General features: G+C 41.5%; 1 protein-coding gene across 2 annotated transcripts in view; it reads right to left on the bottom strand.

Annotated features, from left to right (window-relative positions):
• MTUS1 (microtubule associated scaffold protein 1) overlaps positions 1-23,121 on the bottom strand; it is a 112,684-nt gene that overhangs the window by 79,897 nt on the left and 9,666 nt on the right. For both annotated transcript variants that reach the window (XM_028099811.2, XM_028099813.2), the window contains exon 2: positions 18,925-19,120. In XM_028099811.2, coding sequence (XP_027955612.2) covers positions 18,925-19,120 — 196 coding nt within the window. The remainder of the gene's footprint in view (positions 1-18,924; positions 19,121-23,121) is intronic.

The following is a 23,121-nucleotide window of genomic DNA, read 5'->3' as shown; positions in this document are numbered from 1 at the left end:
GCTCAATCCAAATCCAACAAATCCTCTTCACCCCCTTATAATTTGCCTCAACAACTGTATTAGACTCCTAAAGTGCTGTCCTTCCACCCTTTCCAAGTCCATTGTGTTGATCCCCTGAACATGAAAAAAAAAAAAAAGGTCATGACCCTGTCTAAAATTTGTGATTCCCCATTATCTATAGGATGACCTTATTCTTAATCCCCTTAATATTTAATTTTAAAGGTGTAAATGGCAGTCCTAGGATTGATTCCGATCAACCTCTCCCCCATGATGCTTTGCCATGCTCTCATCCTACACACACACACCCCCCCCTTATTTTTAGTTTTCCAGGCCTTTTTACTCTATTCTTCTGCTTATGTCCATCTTTGTGAATGAACTAAGCCTCTTTTCCATCTAGTGCCCCAGCTTGCCTGGTGAATACAAAGCTGACCGTTCTTTCAAATCCTTGCCACTCATTTGTAGTCCCTACCCCAGATCTACTGAATCACAACCTCCATTTTAACAAAATCTCCTGGTGATTCGAATACACGTTAAGCATGAGAAGCACTGTTGAGAATCAGAACTTCTTTGCTCCTGCCAGGGCACCCTCCCATGTGTGCCATGGGCCACGCCCCCCTTTACCATACCCACACCTGCTTCCAGGACAGCCTCTGTTTCAGCAGGGCTCTCGGACTACTCTCTAAGGTCCCTGAGAACAGGAAGAGGACCTGATTCCATTCTGTCCCTCAGGCCCTAGCCAAGTGTCTAGCATGGAGTGAAATTTAATAAATATTTGCGGAATGACTTTTTATTGTAAGGCCAAGAGGAAAGTGTGGGAAATGGGGAGAGGTTGGTGGAAGGGGACAAACTTTCAGCTGTGAGAAGAATAAGGTCTGGGGAACTAATGTAAAATGGTGACTATAGTTGATAAGACTATTAGATCACTGGAATTTGCTAAGAGTTGAACTTAAATGTCCTCAACAAAAAAAAAGAAGTATGTGAGGTGAGGGATATGTTAATTAACTCCATAACTAAAATCATTCTATAATTTACATCAAATCACCACAATGTACACTTGAAATGTCTTTATACTTTAAATGTCAATTAGATCTCAATCAAGTTGGAAAAAAACAGATGTAGAATTAGACAGATGATAGTAATAGCTATTGAATTTTTTTCAATAAATTTTGATAATGCCTTCTCTCATCTTCACTGAAGCATTAAGCACTTAATTTTTACAAGCTTATTTGTCCTTTGTTAATATTAAGGGACTCAAACAGTCTATTAACTAGATAAAAGGAGATGAATATTTGAATATCTATTACTTGCTAATTATTATAAGGACTATAAAGAAAAATGTCTCCTTTTAAACTTACATTTAGCCACCAGTTTTACTTGCTTTTGGAGGTACAGAAAAACTGATCTTTTAGAATATACAGTTACTAAATTATGGCCCCTTGACAGAAAAAAACATAACGAGTCCTCATCATCCTCGGAAACAATGAGCAAGGTTGAGCAAGTAACAGATGAATATTTCTGGGCTACAGCCACAGTACAGTCAAGGCTAAACAAGTCTGGAAACTCAACTTGTTTTTCAGAAAGGGATGTTTCATAGCATTGTTTCTGACAGCACTGTGGGTTTACAGACATTTCTCAGTGTGCCTCAGAATTACTACAGACCTGCACCCTCTCTGATTCCAACATACAGCTGGGCACCAGGAACAAGGTCACCCCGCCAGCTTATCTGTGATTGCCATGACCTGCCCTACCCCATTCACAAGGCTCACTGTCCCTCCCCACCCAGCCCCACCCCCCCTCCATGAAATGGCAGCTTGTAGACCTAGCAAGAGTCCTCCCCATTTGACCATTAGTCTGACTCCTGGGCATTGAGGGTACTGAACAAAGCCTCCTTCACCAGAGAATTACCTCCTTTGAAACTCAGCCCTGCCATCACTATTCCCAGCTCACAGATGAGAGAGCAACTTGGGTGGTTAAATGGCTTCCTCAGGTCACACACCTAAGCAGTAGTAACAGTGATGCCGGGAAGTCAGGCAACCTACCACCAGCCCAGAGTTCCCTCTACTGGGCTGCAGAACAGAAGCATCAGGTGAAGGAAAGCAGCATCAGGCTGGAGGCCACCTGAGCTCCTCCTTTTAGAAGGGGGCTCGCCTAGTGCAATGATAAACACAGTGGAGATACAACCAAGGCATTCCACTGTTCCACCACAGTCCTCATGTTTAACTGAAGAGCAAAGCTGACCTCAAGTACCCATAATTGGACTTCAAATAAAGAAGCAGTAAAACATATACATCATAACCAATATAAAAAGTTAGACATGGCAATATTGGGCTGAAAAACTGAGTAACCTGAGAACCAAATTCTTAAATAAGGAAATCCTTATAGGACCACTCTTACAAGGTTCTGAGGGGTAGTATTTACCCATTTGCTTCACAGCACGTAACCTATCCCAGATGTAAACCATCAAGATTTAAGATCTACTTGCAGATGCATTACTGGCCTCAGTGGTTTATTTTAAGCTTATGCTGTTAGCAGAATCTTAACACAGAGACAACAGATTTGTTTTGACCCTGTAATTATTACCATCTTTTGTCTAGGGAAAACATGGAAGGGATAGCATTTGCACTTAGCCTTAGATAGTAACACACAGAGAGTCTACTGAGTTTGAAGTATGGCTTCATCAACAAGCAATGTACTCGGATACCCCCCTTGGAAAATCTAATTAAATGTACTTAACAAGAGAACATCATTAAGGAATGCCTTGTAAAACTAAAAATCTAATAAAATGATGTTATGTGGAAAAATATATTAATATTACCCTCTTTTTTTAAGCTCATACTTACCTATATACTGAAAAATTCTAGAAGATATACCAGAATTTTATGAGGTTGTTACGAAATATAAGCACAGTGGGACATAAAGGAACAATGAGGGAAAAAGGCAGAAATGGGCAATTTTCCTTTCACCCTTTATATGCTTTTTCCCCTTTATACGCTTATTACTCCATGTGAATTTTTTTATAATAAGCATATTTTATCATAAAAGCTAACATAAAACATCAAAACAATGAGACTATTAAAGTCACTGGAGTCAAATATTTAATCAGATAAAGATGTTCAAAACAGATAAAGAAACTATGAAAGATGTTCAAATCAGATAAAGAAACTAAGAAAGGATAAATTGGATCAACAATTAAAGTAAACAGATTCTAATCATTTTTATTCCTGTGCCTCTGCAAACATTAGGTATTCTTCATTCCTTTTAATTTTACTAGGAAAAACAACACAGAAATCAATGGCTTAACTGATGCTTTTATATGGTTATGATGAAATAGTCCCTTTGCCACTGGAAAGTTCTTCATGAGACCATAGTGGTGTGTTCCTAGGACTGGAAATTAAAGCTGAAGAATGAACTCCTGAATGATACTCCTTTGTTCTGACAGTTATGTTAAAGGATTCACTGGCCAGGAGAAAGCTCCCAGGGCACTCACAGGTATGCAGTGATCTCTCTCAGTAACAGCCTGTCCTCCTCTGTTCCTCAAGGAAAGGCTGGGAAAGAAGGTAAGTCCCACAAGCTCGCGAAACGCCTTCAAGGTAATGAGAGCAGTTTCCCAGGTCACAGAAACATCAACTCTTCAAATCAAGTTCTTCTCTCTGAACTCTCAACCAGACCAGGATAAATTCAGCTATAACATGTTTTTCATGAGATTATTCCACACTGAGCAAAACGAGCTGCTATTCTTTAAATTTGATGAAATTAAAGTGTTCTGAAGAAGTTTCAAGGAGTTGACAAAAAAACCCCACAAAAACAACAACACTTGATCTTAGCCAAAAGGCCGAAAAAGCTCCCCCCACCGCCATAAAAACTTAACTACTATTTTACCTATATTAGAAGACACAGATCATCTTAATAAAAACCTAGACAACGGATTCCCAGGAGCGGTTATGCTACACAAGTATTTACTTGCCTCCATAGTAAGGTAACTGCAAAGTAAGGTAATCACAAAGCACAAATGAATAGGGTGCTAGAAACACCTGACATTCTACTACAGAAACCACTGCCAAATGTTTTCAGTAATAATTATGAATACTAGAGAATACGTAGTATCTCATTAAAATTTTTTTAATAGGATTGTGGTTTGTGTGGCTTACTAGGTGTGCAGGCATCACGGGGAAGAAAAAGATGAGGCTGGAGAGGTAGATAGTTCACCGTTCAGGATGGCATGAAATGCCAGGCTAAGAACTTCAGCCCTTAACTGTTGCGGGGGCAGGGGGTGTGGTGGGAAGATGGAGAAGGCGGGGGACTGCAGCTTTCTTGGCATTGCCCCCCCCCAGATTTGATCAAGGGGTGGCAGTGTGCATAGTGACCAGCAAGCGACCAGCAGGGTAGAGTTCGAAATCAAGTTTGAAATCGGAGAAGAGCTTAGGAAGCTAGTGCACCTGCCAGTGCTCGAGGCCGTGAGGATTTCCATTGGACAAGAAAACAACTACTGAGGCCAGTCTGGAATGCAGACATTGCACATTCATTTATATAGCTCAAAATATAAATTACTGTATTTTATAAAATATCAGCATCAATAAGGCAGGGCCCTTAACTAGTCAGGAACAGAAAATGCCAATCCGACATAGTTAAAATACAAAACATGAGCGTATGTTACAGCTATAATTATAACTTGGGTTCTTGTAACACAACTCTATAGAGAAGGTGACCTTTAATTATCTACAGTAGCTGGGAATTATTATAAAGCTAACATAAGTCTACCCAAAGGGATAAAAAAAATTAATGGTAAGTTATGGGAGAAATAAATTATACTCCAAACTGTGGCTGCAGGTTCATTTTTACTTAACCCAAAAGGACCGACTTTTCTCATTAATACTAATGTAGATGTTAGAAAATTTAGCTTCAGTATATAGCATTATTATCTAAAAACTATGTAAATAAACCTGATAAGCTGCTTACAAATCAATACTGTAAAACAATCCACAGCTTTTCGATGTAGCAGGAAAAATAGAAAAAAGATCCTTTACTTTAAGCAATAAAAAGTAGTTGCACATGGAGACATGGACATGCACACACTATTTCTATAAATCAGAAAGTGCTCATATTATGAAAAATTTTCAAATGAGGAACATAAAGGATTTGCATAAGTAAATATACATGTTAATTCCTCCCTGAATTAATATATTAATTGAATGGTATTCCCATCTAAATCCACATGTGATTATTTTAAAGTGGGATTTGGGAGAACTTTTAAAGAACAATTTAAATTAGTTTAGAGTAACTAAGAATAGCCAAAAATTCTGGAACATAAACATGAGATGACTACAGCTGAAGAACAGAAAACTCTAATTAAAAAAAAAAAAAAAAAGGGCAAAGTACTTGAATAGACCTTTCTCCAAAGAAAATATGTAATGGCCAACAACACATGAAAAGATGTTCAACATCATTAGTCATTAGGGAAATGCAGATCAACACTATAGTAAGATACCACATCACCCCCATTAGAATGGCTATTATAGAAACAAAACAGAAAATAACGATTGTTGGCTAGGATGTGAACAACTTGGAACCCTGTGCATTGCTGGTAGAAAGTAAAATGGTACAGCTACTCTGGAAAATGGTATGGCCGTGCCCCCCCCCTCCAAAGATAAAAATAGACTAGCATACAATCCCCTAATTCCACTCCTGGGTATATACCCAAAATAAATGAAAGGAGGATCTTTGTACACCCATGTCCATATGGTATTTGTACACCTATGTCCATAATGCTATTCATAATAACCAAAAGGTAGAAGAAACCCAAAAGTTGTCCATTGACAGATGAATGGATATATAATATGTGGCACAAACATACTATGAAACATTATTCCATTCTAAGAAGGAAATTCTGACACATGCTGCACCATGGATGAAACTTGAAGACATTCCCTAAGCCACTCACAAAAGGACAAATATTGCCATGATTCTTCTTACGTGAGGTACCCAGAGTAGTCAAATTCAGAGATAGACAGTAGAATGGTAGTTGCCAGGGGCTGGGGGGATGGAAAGTGGAGAGTTAGTGTTTAATGGATCAAGAGTTTCAGTTGGGAAGATAAAAAGTTCTGGAGATGGGATGATGGCGACTCTTGTACAACAAAAGGAATCTATTTTATACCACTGAACCACACACTTAAAAAATGGTTAAAATGGTAAATTTTATATAACATATTTATCATAATAAAGTTCAATAAGAAGGAAGTTGTGCTATTAGTTACTATAGGATATTATAAAATAAAAAGTCTATTGTTGGTATAAAACATTATGGACAGATTAATGAACTGGTGTATAAATCCCAGAAATATAAAAATTTAGAATAGGATAAGGGAAATTTCTTTCAGATAAGACATTTATTTGTGGTATTAAAATAACTGAATTAAAAAAAATAAAATTTGAGAAGCAGTATGTATGATGTAGTGATTAAAAGTGGACAATCCAGAGCCAGACTGCCTAGGTTTTAAACCCAGCTCCAGGGGCGTCTGGGTGGCTCAGTCGTTAGGCGTCTGCCTTTGGCTCAGGTCATGATCCCAGGGTCCTGGGATTGAGCCCCGCATTGGGCTCCCTGCTCCACGGGAAGTCTGCTTCTCCCTCTCCTGCTCCCCCTGCTTGTGTTCCCCCTCTTGCTGTCTCTGTCAAATAAAATCTTTAAAAATAAATAAATAAACCCAGCTCCAGCACACACTGGCTGTTGAGCAGGTTACTTAGCCTCTTGGTGCCTGTTTTTCTCATATGAAACAATGGGTGCGATTATAGGGATACTTACTTTATACCTTCTTTTAAAGGTTAAGTAAGTTTTCATTTTTAACATGCTTAGAATAGTATCTGGCACATCTTAAGTTACCTAAAGATTCGCCACTAGTCTTACCACACACACAAAATTGGATTATAAAGGGTTTAGAACAAAACCAGACAAATTAACCATAATAACTAATTATAGATCAGTCTCTTTCAGTAGAGAAGGTCTTGTCCAGCATAAAAACACAGGAAAATTAAAGGAAAAGATGTATTTGACCATATAAAAACTGGAAACATTTTTTAAAAATCACCATATACAAAAAGGCAAATGACGAAACCCAAGACAAAGGACAATGAACAATATCAAATCAACAGAACTGTATGGCTCAAAACGTAAGGGAGCAAAAGCGCCTAACAAAACAGTAAATAAAAATAATCAGTAAAAATTTTTTAAAATGTTTAACCTTATTGTGTCTAGCATCTTTCCTGACTCCCCAACTGTCATCCCTAATCCCCATTTCCATTGCCAGCACACTATAGAAAGATTGAAAAAGCCTAATGCTTGCATTCCCAGTCTTTCTTCAAGTTGTAGCGACCATACAACTTGGTCTGTGCCAGTAAGACTTAAAGACCCGAGTGCTAGGGGGTAAGGCCCTGAACAGGAGGTTTCCTCCCTGATAAAGATAGACATGTATGCCAGGCGAAAGCCTCGACTCTAGCATGCTGTCCTTCACCTTCAGCCTTTACCCAGTAGCAGGAGGAACTGGCACTTGGATCTCTTAGTGACCACATTTTAACTGAAATGTCACTGACAAAACAACATGCTGAGTCAAGAAGAGTGGAAAAACAGAAAGATGACCTTACTGAATCAGCAAACCTAGACCAACCACCTCTAGACTTCCTGGTAAACACACAACCTCTGGTTTAAACCAAATGGCATTCTTAACTACCATGTTCTCCTCTCTCAGCATCTGATGCAGTTGATTCCTCCTTGAAAGGTCTTCTTTACTTGGCTTCCAGGACAACGCTCTTGACTGACTTCCCTCCTACCCTCCTGGCTGTTTCTTCTTGGTCTCTGTGATTCCTCCTCATCTCCCCAGCCCTTTAAAATTTAGGAGTACCCCAGAGGTTTTTTGGAATACTCTAGGCAGTTCCCTAGTGGTGCCCTTGACCTGTTCTCTTCTGCACGCTCTCTTGGTGGTTTTATTCAGTCCAGTGGCTTTAAATACCACCTAAATATTGATGAATCCCAAATTTATATTCATAGACCAGACTTCTGTGCACTCTAGACTTGTGTATCCTACTTTCTACTCAACATCTTCACTTACAAAGTATCCACCTCAACTTAATATCTCTACAGCTTAATTCCTGATATCCATATCCTAACATCTGTGCCACCACCATCCATCCCCATCTCAGTGGATGGCAACATTATCCTTCCACTGTTCACACCCAAAGTGTGTAGAGTCATCTCCGACTCCGCTCTTTTGCTCTCACTTCATCTAAGCAAATCCTGTCAGCTTCACTTTCAACAAGTCCATCTAGAATCTGACTACCACCGTTCACACTGCCACAACCCTGGCCCCAGAAGCCACGATCTCCCGCCGTCAGTGCCTGTAGCAGTGCTTCCTCACTGGTCTCCCTGAACCAGTCCTCACCCCCATTCAATGTATTCTCTACGCAGGTATCAGAACAACTCTGTCAAAATTTAAGTTACTTTAGTTAAAAGCCAAAATCCTTAGGATTTTCAAGACTGCACATGATCTGGTTCTCTGCTACCTGTCAAACCTCACCGTCTGTTTCAACTTTTCCTCACCTCATTCCTTGCTTTCCTAGAGCACATCAGTAAAGCTCCACCACAGGGTCTTTCCACTTGCTCTCCACTCTGACTGGCACGGTTTTCCTCCAGATACTCCCATGACTGATGCCCTCCAGCCTTTACTCAAAAGCCACCTTTCCCTGGTCACACTAACCAAAATTTCTCTCTCTCTCTCTCTCTCATAAAAACAACCCCCAACATTTCATATTCCCCTTCTCTGCATTAGTATGTCCCCCTTCTTTAGTACTTTAGATTATCAAGCATCCTATATATTACCTGTCTCTCCCACCAGAATGTAACTTCAAGGAGGGCATGTTTTAATCTTGTATTCACTTCTGTACCTCAGCACTTTGATCCCTGAGTCTACACTTATTCAATCAAGATCTGAGTGCCAAGCATATGCCAATTAAAATAAGATGCCGTTTTTGCCCTTTCTGCAACAGTAAACATTTGGAAAGAGTGTTAGCAATGTCAAAATACTGGCAAGGGTGTTGGAAAACACTCTTACTCAGACTAGTAGCACTGACTTGTATGCTGTTTCTGAAGGGCAATTTGGCAACATGTATCAGAAGTCTTAAAAATGTTCACACCCTCTGATTCCATCTAAAGGAATGTATCCAAAGAATTTATCTGACCAGCTCTTATACTCCTGTACAAAGTTCTTCAGTGTAGAACTGTTTCACACACTATAAAAACAAAACAAAGGGGCACCTGGGTGGTGCAGTCAGTTAAGTCTGACTCTTGGTTTCAGCTCAGGTCCTGATCTCAGGGTGGTGAGATTGAGCCCTGCATCAGGCTCTGCGCTCAGCATGGAGTCAGCTTGAGATGCTCTCTCCCTCTCCCTCTGCCCTTCCCACTCGTGCTTGCTCTCTCGCTCTCTAAAATAAATCAATCTTTAAAAAAAAAAAAACAAAACCTAATGTTCAAAGAAGTCTGAAGAAATATATGGCAGCACATTTCGATGATGAAATATTATAAGGTCGTTTAAAATCATGTTATTAAAGAATAAGAAGGTAAAAATCTAGGAAAGTAGCAACCACACCTTTTAAATGAAAAAGAAAATTCAATCAACTCATTAAACGCCTGTCTGTTAGGTGTGGGGTTTCTGAAACAGTAGAAACTGTCTCCATTAAATATATTTAAGCACATATACATGAGAAAATGCAAAAAGAAAAGGCATTGAACAGTTATTAATTGTGAAGTCATTTGGCATTGATGAGATTAAGGGGATTTTTTTTTTTCTTTTCCACTTTTCACTGAAAGGCTTATACTTTCAAAATAGCCTACTGGGGGAGGGATGCACCTGGGTGGCTCAGTCAGTTGATTGTCCTACTACTGGTTTCGGCTCAGGTCAGGATCTCAGGGTCGTGGAATCAAGCTCCATGTGGGGTTCCACACTCAGTAGGGAGTCTGCTTGAGATTCTCTTCGCGCCCCCCCTTGCCTCTCCCCCACGCTTCCCCACACTCATGTGTGCACACTCTCTCAAAAATAAATCTTTTTTAAAAATAGCCTACTGGGAAGGGGGCAGCAGAAACCTGATGAGCTATCCAAATTAACTGGTAAACTTCAAGATCCAAGAGGGGTAAAATAAGTTTGTTTTGTTTTGTTTTGTTTTCAAGATTTTATTTATTTGACAGAGAGAGAGACAGCGAGAGAGGGAACACAAATAGTGGGAGAGGGAGAAGCAGGCTTCCCGCCAAGCAGGGAGTCCGATGTGGGGCTCGATCCCAGGACCCTGGGATCATGACCTGAGCTGAAGGCAGACGCTTAACGACCGAGCTACCCAGGTGCCCCAAGGTAAAGTAAAGTTTACCTTGCCTAAGACCACGTTTCTCCCTTTCCTTTCCTGATACTGAGACACCCGGGCTCTGTCTGGACTTCTTCTGCCTGTTGACTACCAGAACACCCACGGATTGTGTCCTAATTGCCCAACCACCCTCCTCTGTATTTCCAATTACCTTTACTGACTCAGTCTTCAATCTCTACATTCCATACTCTGAACCCCAACTGTCCCTTCATTTCTACTTCCTAGTATATCAGCTAAGTCCTAAAAATTACCTCGATCCGGATGTATTCTTCTTAGTTGTAGTTCTAGGATCCTGATGGCAAAAATTAAATAGCAGAAAGCATCGACACTAAACCAAAACTGGTACCTAAATTTGTAAAGGTGTTCCTCAATCATATTACAGAATTACCTCTATTCTAGCAAAGAAGAGTTTCCGTAAACTTCGGTGTTGGTAATCTTACCTTCTTCTGAAATCCTACAGCTTTTTTTTCCCCTTAAAATAGCCTAAGGACACAGGTGATGAGGGATGAACTCATCACCTCTCCTAGTTGACTGGTAATAGCTGAGGGCAAGCACCATGTCTTACTCATCCCATAATTCCTCTGGGTCTGAGTATGACTCGCACAGTATACACTCCTAAAATGTCAAATGAATCAGTTCTCTTCCAGAACACAGAATTTCAGTAACCCTCTACATTTACGTACTGCCAAACGTGACTTTGAGCGTCCACGTTCTTGAGTTAGCCACAGCGAGGTCGTATTCATAGGACACAAGAAACAACTCCTCATAACCAGCGCCATTTGCTTAAACTGAAGAGTAAATGCGAAAATCAAGTCCTGGTCCTGGTTGTACAGGTGAGTCACAACAAAAACACAGCAAATATTAAGAGGGTGGTAATTCGACAGAGAAACAAGAACATCCCACAAAGCAAGGTTCTCACAAGGACTTGAACTGCGTAGAAGCCCAGTGTTCATGGTGCTACTGTCCTTACCTGCCTCTCCAAGTGTGTTCACAAAATGTCTCCTGCCTCATGTGTGAAACAAAATCAACTTCCACAGTCATGGGCCTGGGAACATGTGTCCCACAACTAAAGGTATAATAAACTCAAAACCTAGAAGGGTTGCATCCTTTCCCCAGCTGCCAAACAAAGATGAACAAGGGTCTTCATAGGCTGTCAATGGATTTATTTATCTGGTGGTGAAGGAGCTCACCTCGCACTCACAGGGCTCCTACCCGCAGTGGGGAAAAGGCACATGCTGAGCATCCTGGCTCTTTAGAAGCCAAGGTTCATCAGCAGAGCTGCTTTGAACAATGAGGTCACTGAGACTCAAAACTGATCATCTTAGGTTTATTTCCTTCTCTAAGGTTACAAAAATATGCAAGTAAACAGATTTTGCACCAACTCCCTTCAAAGACATCACCGAACCTCAGCAAAGTGAGCTGGCAAATACAAAGGAAGAAGCTACCCTGCCCATTATGCACAGCCGCTACTCTGACACCTGACTCTCAAAATCCCCTCTCTCATGTCCGAGTGGGTCCATACGGACACACTGCAGCATCCCCTCTATTTCTCAGACTTCCTCGCCTGTGCCCTGGATGCATTCCGATGCGTCCAGGAGCTGACTGGCAGCCATCCCTGCAGCTTTGATCTTTATCAGCTCTTCTCCTACAGGCTTCCTAGCTCTCTACACATGTTGACGGTCTTAAACCTCAAACATCTACACACCCTCTGAGGGGCTTCTCGGTCTCTTCAAATTCAACATGCCCCCAACAACACCCACCCATCTCCTCCTGAGAACCTCTGCTCACTACTCTATTTCTCTGTCTCGTTTCACGGCCGCCCAACAAGCAAACTGAGGAGACATGGGACTGTTCGCCACCCACAGAAGCTGACCAGACCCTCTTCCTCCAAAACATTTTTAATATTTTCACTCTGCTTCCTCTTCCCACACGCTGGTACAACTCTTCTAAGTTTGTGTCTTGACTGAGTGCGAGAGAACTGATCGACCTCAACCGTACTTGGGGCTCATCCATCACTTACCGCAACACTCGGTCTGTTCGAGGCACGCTGACCTGCCCTCAGTGTTTCCACACGCACCATACCTTTTCATAACTCTCCACTTGCACCCTTGGGAATGCCAGCAACTTTCCATGTCTGGCAAACATCTACCGGCACATTCCACGGCCAGTTCAAATGTCATAGCTATTCTCCAGTCTGCCCTTAGGCCCAGTCAGGGGTGTTCCCTTCGCTGTAGACACACAGTACTTCACAGAAGTCTCCATTCAAATCAGGCCAGACAACATTTTTAAACACCTGTTGTGTAATAGGTACACTGTGCAGAGCACCGAAAAATATAAAAATAACCAAGACCTGGACTCTCCTTATGGACCTCACAATTCAGGAGACAGACATGTACAAAAATGATCAGAGTATACAGCATAATAAATGCAAAATATCACAGAGGCCAGGACAGGTCAGCTGCAGCTTTAAGAATGAAGAGTTTGCATTCAAATGATGTGCTTCAACGCCCCTTTCCAGCTCAGCCTCCAGCGAGTGAGATCATGACAAGGGCCTATTATTTCATCATGTTTGTATTCTCCGAATCTAGTAGACTGCCCGGCACATAGCAGGGTTTAAAAACTTTTCTTGAATTCATAAAGTAAGAGAAAAGTGCATAGTGACCCATGATTCCTCACGCATGGGTCATTCTAGAAAATAATCTTCTCCAGAATTACTTGCCAAGTGAGAAGAACTGAGTGGTGCCTGTAAAATGATCGAGAATGCAGTGATCATGTCAGGAAGGAATAAAAAAGAAGACCCTTGTCTCCTAGGTGCCTGTAAGACCCCACTTGGTTGGCCTCATTCCTACTCGCTGGCCTCCCACCGCACACACTGGTCAGCTCTCTGTCCCTCAAGCACACCCCCAGACCCCCACTCCGTGCTGCCTCACCTCCATCTTTGCACTTGACGTTCGCTCTGCCCGGGAAGGCCTGTCATCTGATGTCTTAATGTCTCCCTCCTTCTGAGCCTTCAGGCACCGGCTCATTTGTCACCTGCTCAGTGAGGCCTTTCTCAACCACCTGATATTAAGCTCGAACTCCCTTCACTGCCTTTCTCAGCATTTATCATCTTACATTCTCAACATTTTATTTACTTAATTTTCTGAGGCGCCAGACTAGAATCTAAGCTCCGCAAGGGCAAGAATGTATCTGTTTTGTGCCTGTCTTCATTCCCAGCACAGGCAGGGACTCACTAGACACTAATTAAGTGAGGAAGCCAGTGTGTCGGACTCCTGGGTATATTTATGGAGGCTAAGAGCATAGAGACTGCTTGTTCTGTTTCCTGTCTCCACAAATTATGAACTGTGTCACTTTGTGCGAGTTACTTAAGGTTTCAAAACTTCAAATTCCTCATCTGCAGAAGTGGGAGGAGTATACCTGTCTATACCTCATGAGTTGTGAAAGTAAATGAAATTAGGCATTTAGAAAACTTAGAACAGAGCATGGCACATCACTGGTGCTCAAAAACATTACTACGACTATTATTTTTATGCCAAGAAAACTTGAGATACCTTCTTTAAAAAGTGTTTTAATTACGTGCATATATAGAAGCATCAAAACCAACACGTTAAAGTTAGCTTTTAGAATAAGTTACTAGGGGATGATTTCTGGTTTTTAAGAATGTATAACAAGTATCCCTCTCATAATTTTGCTAGCTATTTCTCTCAAACTCTCACCTAGAAAAGACTAAAGTAATATAAGAGTGAATTGAAATGATTTTAAATTCCCTTTAACATGAAATAGAGAAAATTAGCTTACAAAAAACAACTATGGAAAAAAACAACTTAGCAAGAAAGCTCAGAAACCTATAATGCTAGGCAAGTCATTACAAGTTTGGGACGTACTCCTGGTTTGAGAGGCATTTATTTTATTAACCCACAATAAACTGAATTAAAGCAAAGGTTTATCCTCTTGAAATGTTATTTTTCTTTCTCTAGAAAAACTAAAGACTGGGGCGCCTTGGTGGCTTAGTCGGTTAAGCGGCTGCCTTCAGCCTGGGTCATGATCCTGGGGTCCTGGGATTGAGTCCCACATCGGGCTCCCTGCTCAGCGGGGAGCCTGCTTCTCCCTCTCTCCCCCTCTGCTTGTGCTCTGTCAAATAAATAAAATCTAAAAAAAAACAAAACAAAACAACCAAAGACTATTTCTTTCATGAGGCCTTTCTTCAGGCTCTGGTATAATCAGACCAACCCCCTGAACATTCTTTTTTTCCCCCCCCCGAGTCCTAAAGCACTTAGGGGCCTTTCCACACCCTTTATACACCCTTCTTGTGCTCCTCTGTGGTTGCGTCATAAATGAGCTCTTGCCCTCCCCGGGTAGGTTACATGATCCACAGGGCAGGGAGTGTAACCTGTCCTACCTCCATAATCCTACCTTGCTCAGGCTGGTCACTGGAAGGGCAATTACAGCTCTGTATGAAGGAAAACACACATTTATAATCTAAATCCTGATAAGAACTGGTATTGCCTTCAGAAGAGGGTGGCTGATAGATCTGAAGATGCCCGAATGAATCATGAAGTATTTAACTATTCAGTGATTTACTCAGCAGCATTAATTTGCAATAACCATGCAGCCTCTTTTAAATTATGGTAACGTATGACAGAGAGCTGTAAGCCAAGGGCCTGAGAAGAGAAATGCCAATTTCTAAACCATTCAGTTGAGTGTGAGAATTTTAATTTTTCAAAACTCATAGTCATACTAAGGAGTTTGGGTTTGTTTTTTTTTTTTTTTTTAAAGATTTTTATTTATTTGAGAGAGAGAGAGTGCGCGAGCGCCTGCACAGGCAGAAGAGAGGAGCAGAGAGAGAGGGAGAAGCAGGCTCCCCGCTGAGCAGGGAGCCTGATGCGGGGCTCAATCCCAAGACCCCGAAATCATGACCTGAGCCGAAGGCAGACACTTAACCGACTGAGCCACCCAGGCGCCCCAAGAGTAGTTCTTTAGACTGATAATGCGAAGGCTAAGAGAATGGACTCCGGGGCCCTATCACCTGGTTTGAATCCTTCCTCTGCCACTCGTTAGCTGTGTAACCTTGACAAATTATTTAATTTCTATGTGATGTTTTCCTCTGTAAAACAAGGATAAGCCTCACAAAACTACTGTGAGGATTAAATGCACTCAATGAAATGATTAAGACGGAGCCTAAAACTTGGTTAAGTCTTCTGTAAGTTTAGCTGCTATCGTTGGCATTATAATTATTATTATCCCACTTCTCAAAATCTCATTTATTGGAGTGGTTAAAACACACATATACTCCAAACAAAGATACTCTGAATCTGCCCTGTTGTCATCAGTCCTAATCTGATTTCATACAAATTTCCTTTTTTTTTAAATTCTTTTTCCAGTTTTATTGAGATCCAGTTGGCACACACCACTGTGTAAATTTAAGGGGTACAGCATAATGGCTTGGCCGGCAAATACTGTGCAGTGGTGACCTCAGTAAGTGTAATTAGCATCCATCTCATAAAGACACAATAAAGAGCAAAAAAATTTTTTTCCCTTGTGATGAGGATTGTGAGGATTTACTCTCTTAACTTTCATATAGATCATACAGTAGCATTGGCTATGGTCATCATGCCGTACATTATCATTTCCAGATTTTGACAAGTAAAATGGGTTTAATCACAATTCTTTCTCATACTCAGGTTAAAGTCAAGAAAATGGCTATTTCAAGTCCAGATCTGGTTTTTCACGCCATTCTCTGAAAGGATTTATTGAAATACCCCAGTCGGCTGGAACATTCCTGCCGCTTACCTTTCAGGAGAGTAACTCTGTATACAGAGTACAGAGGATGTCCATTTGGTTTCAATTTTCTAATGCACAAACACCTCATTGTACTGTACTATGGCAACACACTCTCAGTGATCTAAAGGCACATTGTTTTTGCTCCTTGATCTTATGCTCTACTTTTAACTCTGTGCTGATTAAATTTCCTGCCCCCCCCAACAAACACCTCTCAATTTATTATGAGCATCCAAACAAGATAGTTGCTGTTTTTTTTTTTTTTTTAAATACAGCATAATCAAGTTAGTCTTCCAACAGTTCAGATAAAAACTCAAATGTGAATCCATGAAGTTTCTGGTTACATTAATTTTTTTTCCCATTTCTATACAGAAAACCACCAGGTAAAAGAAAACTTAGTTTTTATAACTCAGATTGAAAACTCTGAATACATAACTTACTTATCAAGTTTCTTTATACAGGTTAATAAAAGCTAAATAAATGTGCTCGGCCTTTCATTAAGAGTAAACAGGCCTACTTTTCTCTTAAGGCAGGATATTCTGTAGTATACGGAAAGGGGACTTTAAAAATGCTTAACTCTTTGGTGGAACTGATCAACTACATAAAAAAATTTCCAGTTTTGAAAATAAAGTTGCGCCCCCGCCCCCCATCCTCCCAACCACAGGGGACACGTTTCAAGACCTCCAGTGGATGCCTGAAACCACAGATAGGACCAAACCCTATGTGTGTACTGCTTTTTTCCTACACATACATTACCTTTGAACAAGTTTAATTTATAAATGAGGCACAGAAAGAGATCAACAATAAAACAATTACAGCAATATACTATAATAAAAGTTATGTGAACATGATCTGTCTCAAAATATCTTCACCCTTCTTCCTGTGATAATGTGAGGTGATAAAATGCCTGCATGAGGAGATGGATTGAGGTGAATGATCTAGGCCTTATGATTTAGTGTTAAGCTACTACTGATTTTGTAACAAAACATCAGAAGAAGGATCACCCGCCTCTGCACCATGACTGACTACGGCTAACTGAAATCGTTGAAAGCAGAACCCCCAGAGAGTCAGGAACTACTAAATGTCCTGGGTACCCGCCTAATCTCCTGAGAGTATGTACACTTCCGGTTTTCTGCGTTTTGAGCATCCTGTGGTCCAGAGAATCTTACTAGTAGTAGCCACTGCTCAGGAAGTTAGGTGAGCCCCCAGACTGACCGTAGAAAGATAAGGAGTGTAAAAGTTGACAGGTCCTGACATTCTCAAACCCTCATATTTCACAACGCAAGGCTGAAGCCCAGGGTGGGGAAACACCTCGCTTGCGTAGCTCCTTGGTGCCAGAGCGTTACTAGAATACAGAGCTCCTAACCTAGAGGCCACCGTGCCAGTGGCCACAGCTCCATAGCGCCACCAAGCCACAGGTGCTCCTAACATCCGAACAGGAAGGGAGCTCCCCATCATCTGGTAACTACCATTCCCCTTACCCTGCCGTCAACACTAAGAACCAAAGCTTTGATCTCACTTATGCCTCAACTCACTAACTGTGGCACTATCTAAAATCAGGATCTTTGTTCCTCTTCCGGTTTTCTCCCCAGTGAAGACGACTTCAAGTGAATTCTTTCCTCCCACTCAGCTCCTCCAGGGAGGGGAGTGGAATGTGCTACATCCCTCCTCCTCCCCCCCATACCGGGTCCTGGTTTTGCTCCTCCGAGCCTCAGAATCTTAATGCTAGGCCTGAATCTAAACAAATCACCTTTTGAACACTTCTGCTCATTATAGGCTTCTCACACAGGAGGCCTCAAAATAGAATTAAAAAATAAAACCCGAAACTATCAAGGTGTAGAGAAGTAATGAGATCCTCTGGGATCTGCTTGATTTTATTAGTTTCTGCTAAATGTTCTCACATGTGTTGACACATCACTCCAGAGGTATTTCTTTTTCCCCAGACCATTCAACAGTAGTCACTATTTTTATAGGAGAACTTACTTCTAAATCTATCAGGCATGCCTTTAATTTGCACAAGGCTGTACCTGTTAAAGTAAAGCGGTGTTCCCTGCAGTGTTCTCAGTCATCTGGAATGGCTAGCAGTGTTTTTGTCTTAGTCTCTACGAAACAGGCTGACTTTTCCATTTCCTGTTCTGATCTGTAACCCAGAGAAGTCTGTCCATCTGCCAAATTTTTAGTAAGACACTTCATAGCTACTCTTAAAGCGCTCAAATTTCATAAACCTAACAGGACTTCGAAACTACTACTTCTAAAATATACACCAACGTAAATAAAAGTTCATCTTAGCAAAGTTTAACTTCTTAGTCACTCTTATATCCCTGAGAACTTATCATACACCTTCAGTAAAACTCAAGGAAAAACTAATCTCTTTCACACAGTGAGGGCCCACCATGAGTCCAGTATATAACATTTAACTATTATTAAGCACTTAAACATTTATAAAAAATTTTCTAATTGTGAAATTTGTATATAACAGGCACCCATTTGATTTTTCTTAATAACTTAGTTGTTTTATGCACCCATTTCTCTAACTAGCCTTTACGTTGCTCAAAGATCAGAGCTGTGTCTATGACTTCTTTTTCTCCCTTCCCCACGTAACGTGCTGATCCACAAGAACCTAAATGTTGTAGTGACAAAATGTGTTAGTTTTATAATCAAAACCTGTCTTTCTGTTTTCTAACCTACCTAATTTACATTCAAATAATTCACAAACTGCTATAAGGCACAACTGATTTCTTTTATTCTTACCAGAACTGGACACACGCCTGATCCTCTGCGGAGATAAGGCCCGATCAGAATTGAGATTTCTACTGTCACTATTCCGCCTCAAACAGGAAACAGAAGGCCCCGCTTTGGCTTTTGAACCAGGTGTTTTCCTCAAATTGGAGGAGTCAGGCTTGGATATATTCCTGCCTGATGTGTCTGCAGTTTTTGAAGCAGAACCCTGTGAAAAAAATAGTTAAGATTTTAGTCCAGATCATACCTTCCTCATACCACTTCCTTGTGGCGCTATGTCAATACAACAATTTCTGTCTAAGCAGATATGCCAGATGGGTATTTAATTTTCATTTTTAGTATGAAGGAATTAAACCTCTTCACAGTTCAGTCTTCAATCCATCATGATCCGTCTTTTGTGCCCCCCAGTGGAACTATTCCCAAGATGACCGGTGCCGCAAGCTGAAGTCAAGCTACAGCTTTCAATCTGTTCTCTGTAGCCCGTGTCCTACGGCATCTGATGCTGATGACGCCAACTTTCTTTGATTTCTCCAACAGAGCACATTCCTGGTTTTCCTTCTATCTGTCTGGTTATTCCTCCTCTGGATCCTGTCTCAATTCTAGTTGTGCCAAGGGTCCTAAACTTGACCCTAGTCTTTCCTTGTGATATGCTCTCCCCGGGTGATCTTGTCCACTGTTTCAACCGCCACCTACACCCTGTTGTATCTGCAGTCAACGTGTCTGAGCCAGCACTCTCCTGCGTTTCCCATGTATTTAGCTTCTTTCTTTACCTGTCCACTTAGCATTCTTCAGGCACCTCTGCCTAGCAATGCCAAGATTAATCATATTATTGTTTTTACGGATCAACATATGGCCCCTACGGAATAATACTTTAAGTTCAAAATACATGTTTCCACTCATTTAATCTTCATAACCCTAGAAGTTATTACTTTTATCATACCCCATTTTACAGAATATGAAGCAGTATCTAACTTTAAACTAGTTTTACCCACCCATCTCAAAACTTACCTCTTCCCATATTTACCACAACATACCCAGGCACCCAACATAAACAATGAAAGCTAGTTCTAGGTGCTTCTTTTTTTACTTCCTAAACTCCTGACAGTCTTCTTTCCCTTTTGCATCGACCTCAGCACAAGCCTGCATCATTTCCTTCCCTGGATTACTGAAATCACATCCTCAGGATTTCTGGGCTCACTAGCTTCCACTCCAATTCACGTTCCATTCCATTGCTTAGGTAATCTCCTTAAACGGCCAAACTGGGTTAGGCAGCTTCCCTCTGTCTTCCAGATAAAGTCAACTCCTAACAAGGCACACCCAGCCCTTTTGGATCTAGCAACCCCTGCTATCTCCTTCAACTTATTCCTTAATGTTCACAGGTCTGCACCCCTGGCTCCCATCATACTCACTACCCTGGAGTCCCCTAAGTGAGAATATCTTCTCATGTTTCTTCATTTCTGTAGAGGTTATTTCCTCTTCCCAGAATACCCTTCCCATTCATGCTTGTCCTTGGAGTTCTAGCTAGTGGCTAACATGATAGCTCTCCTAGAAGCTGTCCTTGACAACTCTCCCCGTTGCCACCACGCCATCCTGCCTTCTGCTGCACGAGAGTTTACACATACTCCCAACTTAATATTTAACATCCCCTTTTGGTTTATCTTCTAATATTACCCACCACACCAGGTATGAGATTTGACTAGAGGTGGTATCTTTCCTTTCTGTATCCCAACAATCACCATCATATACAGTACACAGTAGGCAGACAATAAATATTCCCATTCTACATACAGAAAACGAGACCCTGAGCTTTATTCAAGGAAAAATTCCAACACTGTAAGCTAGTATTTGTATTCTCCCTTTACATAAAGAAAAACTGAGTCTCACAGAGACTAGATTATTTGCCCAATGTCACTCTCCCGGTGAATGATGGAGCTCATCTGAAAGCATATGTAACTCTAAATCCATACTCCTAACATCTATGCTGCATATTCCCCACTGGTACCCTTCTTTAGTAAGTCATAAGTAGATAATTTCCAACACAGATATGTAAAGCCCCATGCTGACAGTTGCATTCATCTACCAGGTGAATTAAAAATTTAATAGGGCAAAACTTCCAGGGAAGATGGTAGACTAGGACCCTAAATGCACGTCATCCTACATATACTAGATAACCCTCACATCAGTGCAAATAACCCAGAAAAGTACCTCAAGACTAGCACAACAAACTCCACAACTAAACGTGAGAAAGAGGTCACATTGAAGAGAGCAGGAAGGTCAGAGACATGGTGGAGAGCTAAACACAGAAGTCCTGGACACAGGAAGGAGGGAGCTATAAGCACAGGAGAACAGCAAAAAACAGACTATCACACCAAGGGGCCTTCATACTCATCTCCATAGGATTTGGCTTTGAAAATCAGAAGGGCTGATTTTGTGAGTTCTTATAACCAGCAGAACTTAAAGCCTAGAATGATAAAATCAGCAGGCAGTCAAGGAGAGACTGGAGGGCAGGCTATAGGAAGCTGAGTCCTCACCCTTAAAGAGTCTGCAGAACAATCTGAGGAGATACAGTTTAGAAGCAGCATTTTGAAAAACGCCAGGGGTATACAAGAGGGAAAGTTAGTTACTAATCTCAGAGTTCCTGGAGAGACTTCTCCAGAAACAAAGGAGTTGGCAGGCACCATTTCCCTCCCCCACCCCCAGCATCATCACAAAGCCAACTTCAGGAAATAGCCAGCACTCACTACCAAACTTGCTTATACCATGCCCTGCCCCCTCCAGCTGGGCCTACCTCAGTCCTGGTGCTGTGGTGTCCTTCCTTCAGAAGCCCACCCAACCTTGCTGAGACCGCATCTCCTACCTCCCTCAGAAGACAGCATGCACCTTGTTAAAACTGCACCCCTATGCTGAAGCACTTCACGGAGCTGCTGTGGCCAGCCCCACTCTCCACAGTGGCTGAGTATCCCCTGTGGAGAAGGAATGGTGCCTACAGCTGTGGCACCAAGACCTCACTTTTCCATACTTCCCAGAGCTACCCTGGCTGGCCTCCCAGTCTCCACAAAGGCTACACGATCCCAGAAGGGCACCCAGGGGAACAGCTTGCAGCACCCTGCCCCGACCTGCATGCACTTTATGAATCAACCCAGGCAGGCCTGGTCTTGGAGGCAGCTGAGAGTTCCCTGTGAAGGGGACCAACATGACCTTGTTATTTAAAGTGTGGACCGTACCCACTGCTTTCAAGAGCAACAGACGTAGCTGACTTTCCCCAACACACAGAAACAGACCCAGAGAGCTAGGCAAAATGAAGAAACAGAGGGATATGTCCCAAATGAAAGAGCAGGGCAAAATCATAGCAAGAGACCTAAACGAAACTGAGATAAGTAATAAGCCTGATAGAGAATTTTAAAGTAATGATCACGAAGATATTCCCTGGACTTGAGACAAGAGTGGAGGACATTAGTAAGACCCTTAACACACAGAAAAAAATGTATCAGAGATGAAGAATACAATAATTGCAATTAAAAATACACTTGTGGAATAAATAGCAGGCTAGAGGAAGCAGATGAATGAATTAATGACCTGGAAGACAGAGTTCATGGAAAATAATCAAGCTGAGTGAGAGAAAAAACAATTATGTAAAGTGAGAAGAGACTTCGGGAACTCAGGGACTTCATCAAGTGTAATAACGTTCACAATATAGGGATCCCAGAAGAAAAGGGAGAAAATGTATTTGAAGAAATAATAGGTGAAAACTTCCCTAATCTGGGGGAGGAAACAGATATCCAGTTCTAGAAGGCACAGAGATCCCCACAAAAAACATCAACCCAAGGAGGTCCAAACCAAAGACACACAGTAATTAAAGTGGCAAAAAGTAGTGATAAAGAATGATTTTTTTTGTTTGAGAGTGAGAGAGTGAGAGAGAGAGAGTGAGAGAGAGAGAGAGAGAGAGATCAAGCACCAAGCAAGGGGAGGAGTAGAGGGAAAGGGACAAGGAGACTCCCTGCTGAGCAGGAAGCTCAATGTGGGGCTCAATCCCTGGCCCTGAGATCATGACCCCAGCCAAAGGTAGATGCTTAACCAACTGAGCCACCCAGGTACCCCAGTGATAAAGAATGTTAAAAGCAACAAGAGAAAAAGACAGTTACATACCAGGGAAACCCCATAAGGCTATCAGCAGATTTTTTAGCAAAAACTTTGATTTGAATATATCAT

Source organism: Eumetopias jubatus, unplaced genomic scaffold, assembly GCF_037043125.1.
Source record: "Eumetopias jubatus isolate StellerSeaLion01/CBP00866 unplaced genomic scaffold, mEumJub1_p1.0 scaffold_2, whole genome shotgun sequence".
Classification (NCBI taxonomy): Eukaryota; Metazoa; Chordata; class Mammalia; order Carnivora; family Otariidae; genus Eumetopias; species Eumetopias jubatus.
This window is presented reverse-complemented; position numbering and strand designations above follow the sequence as displayed.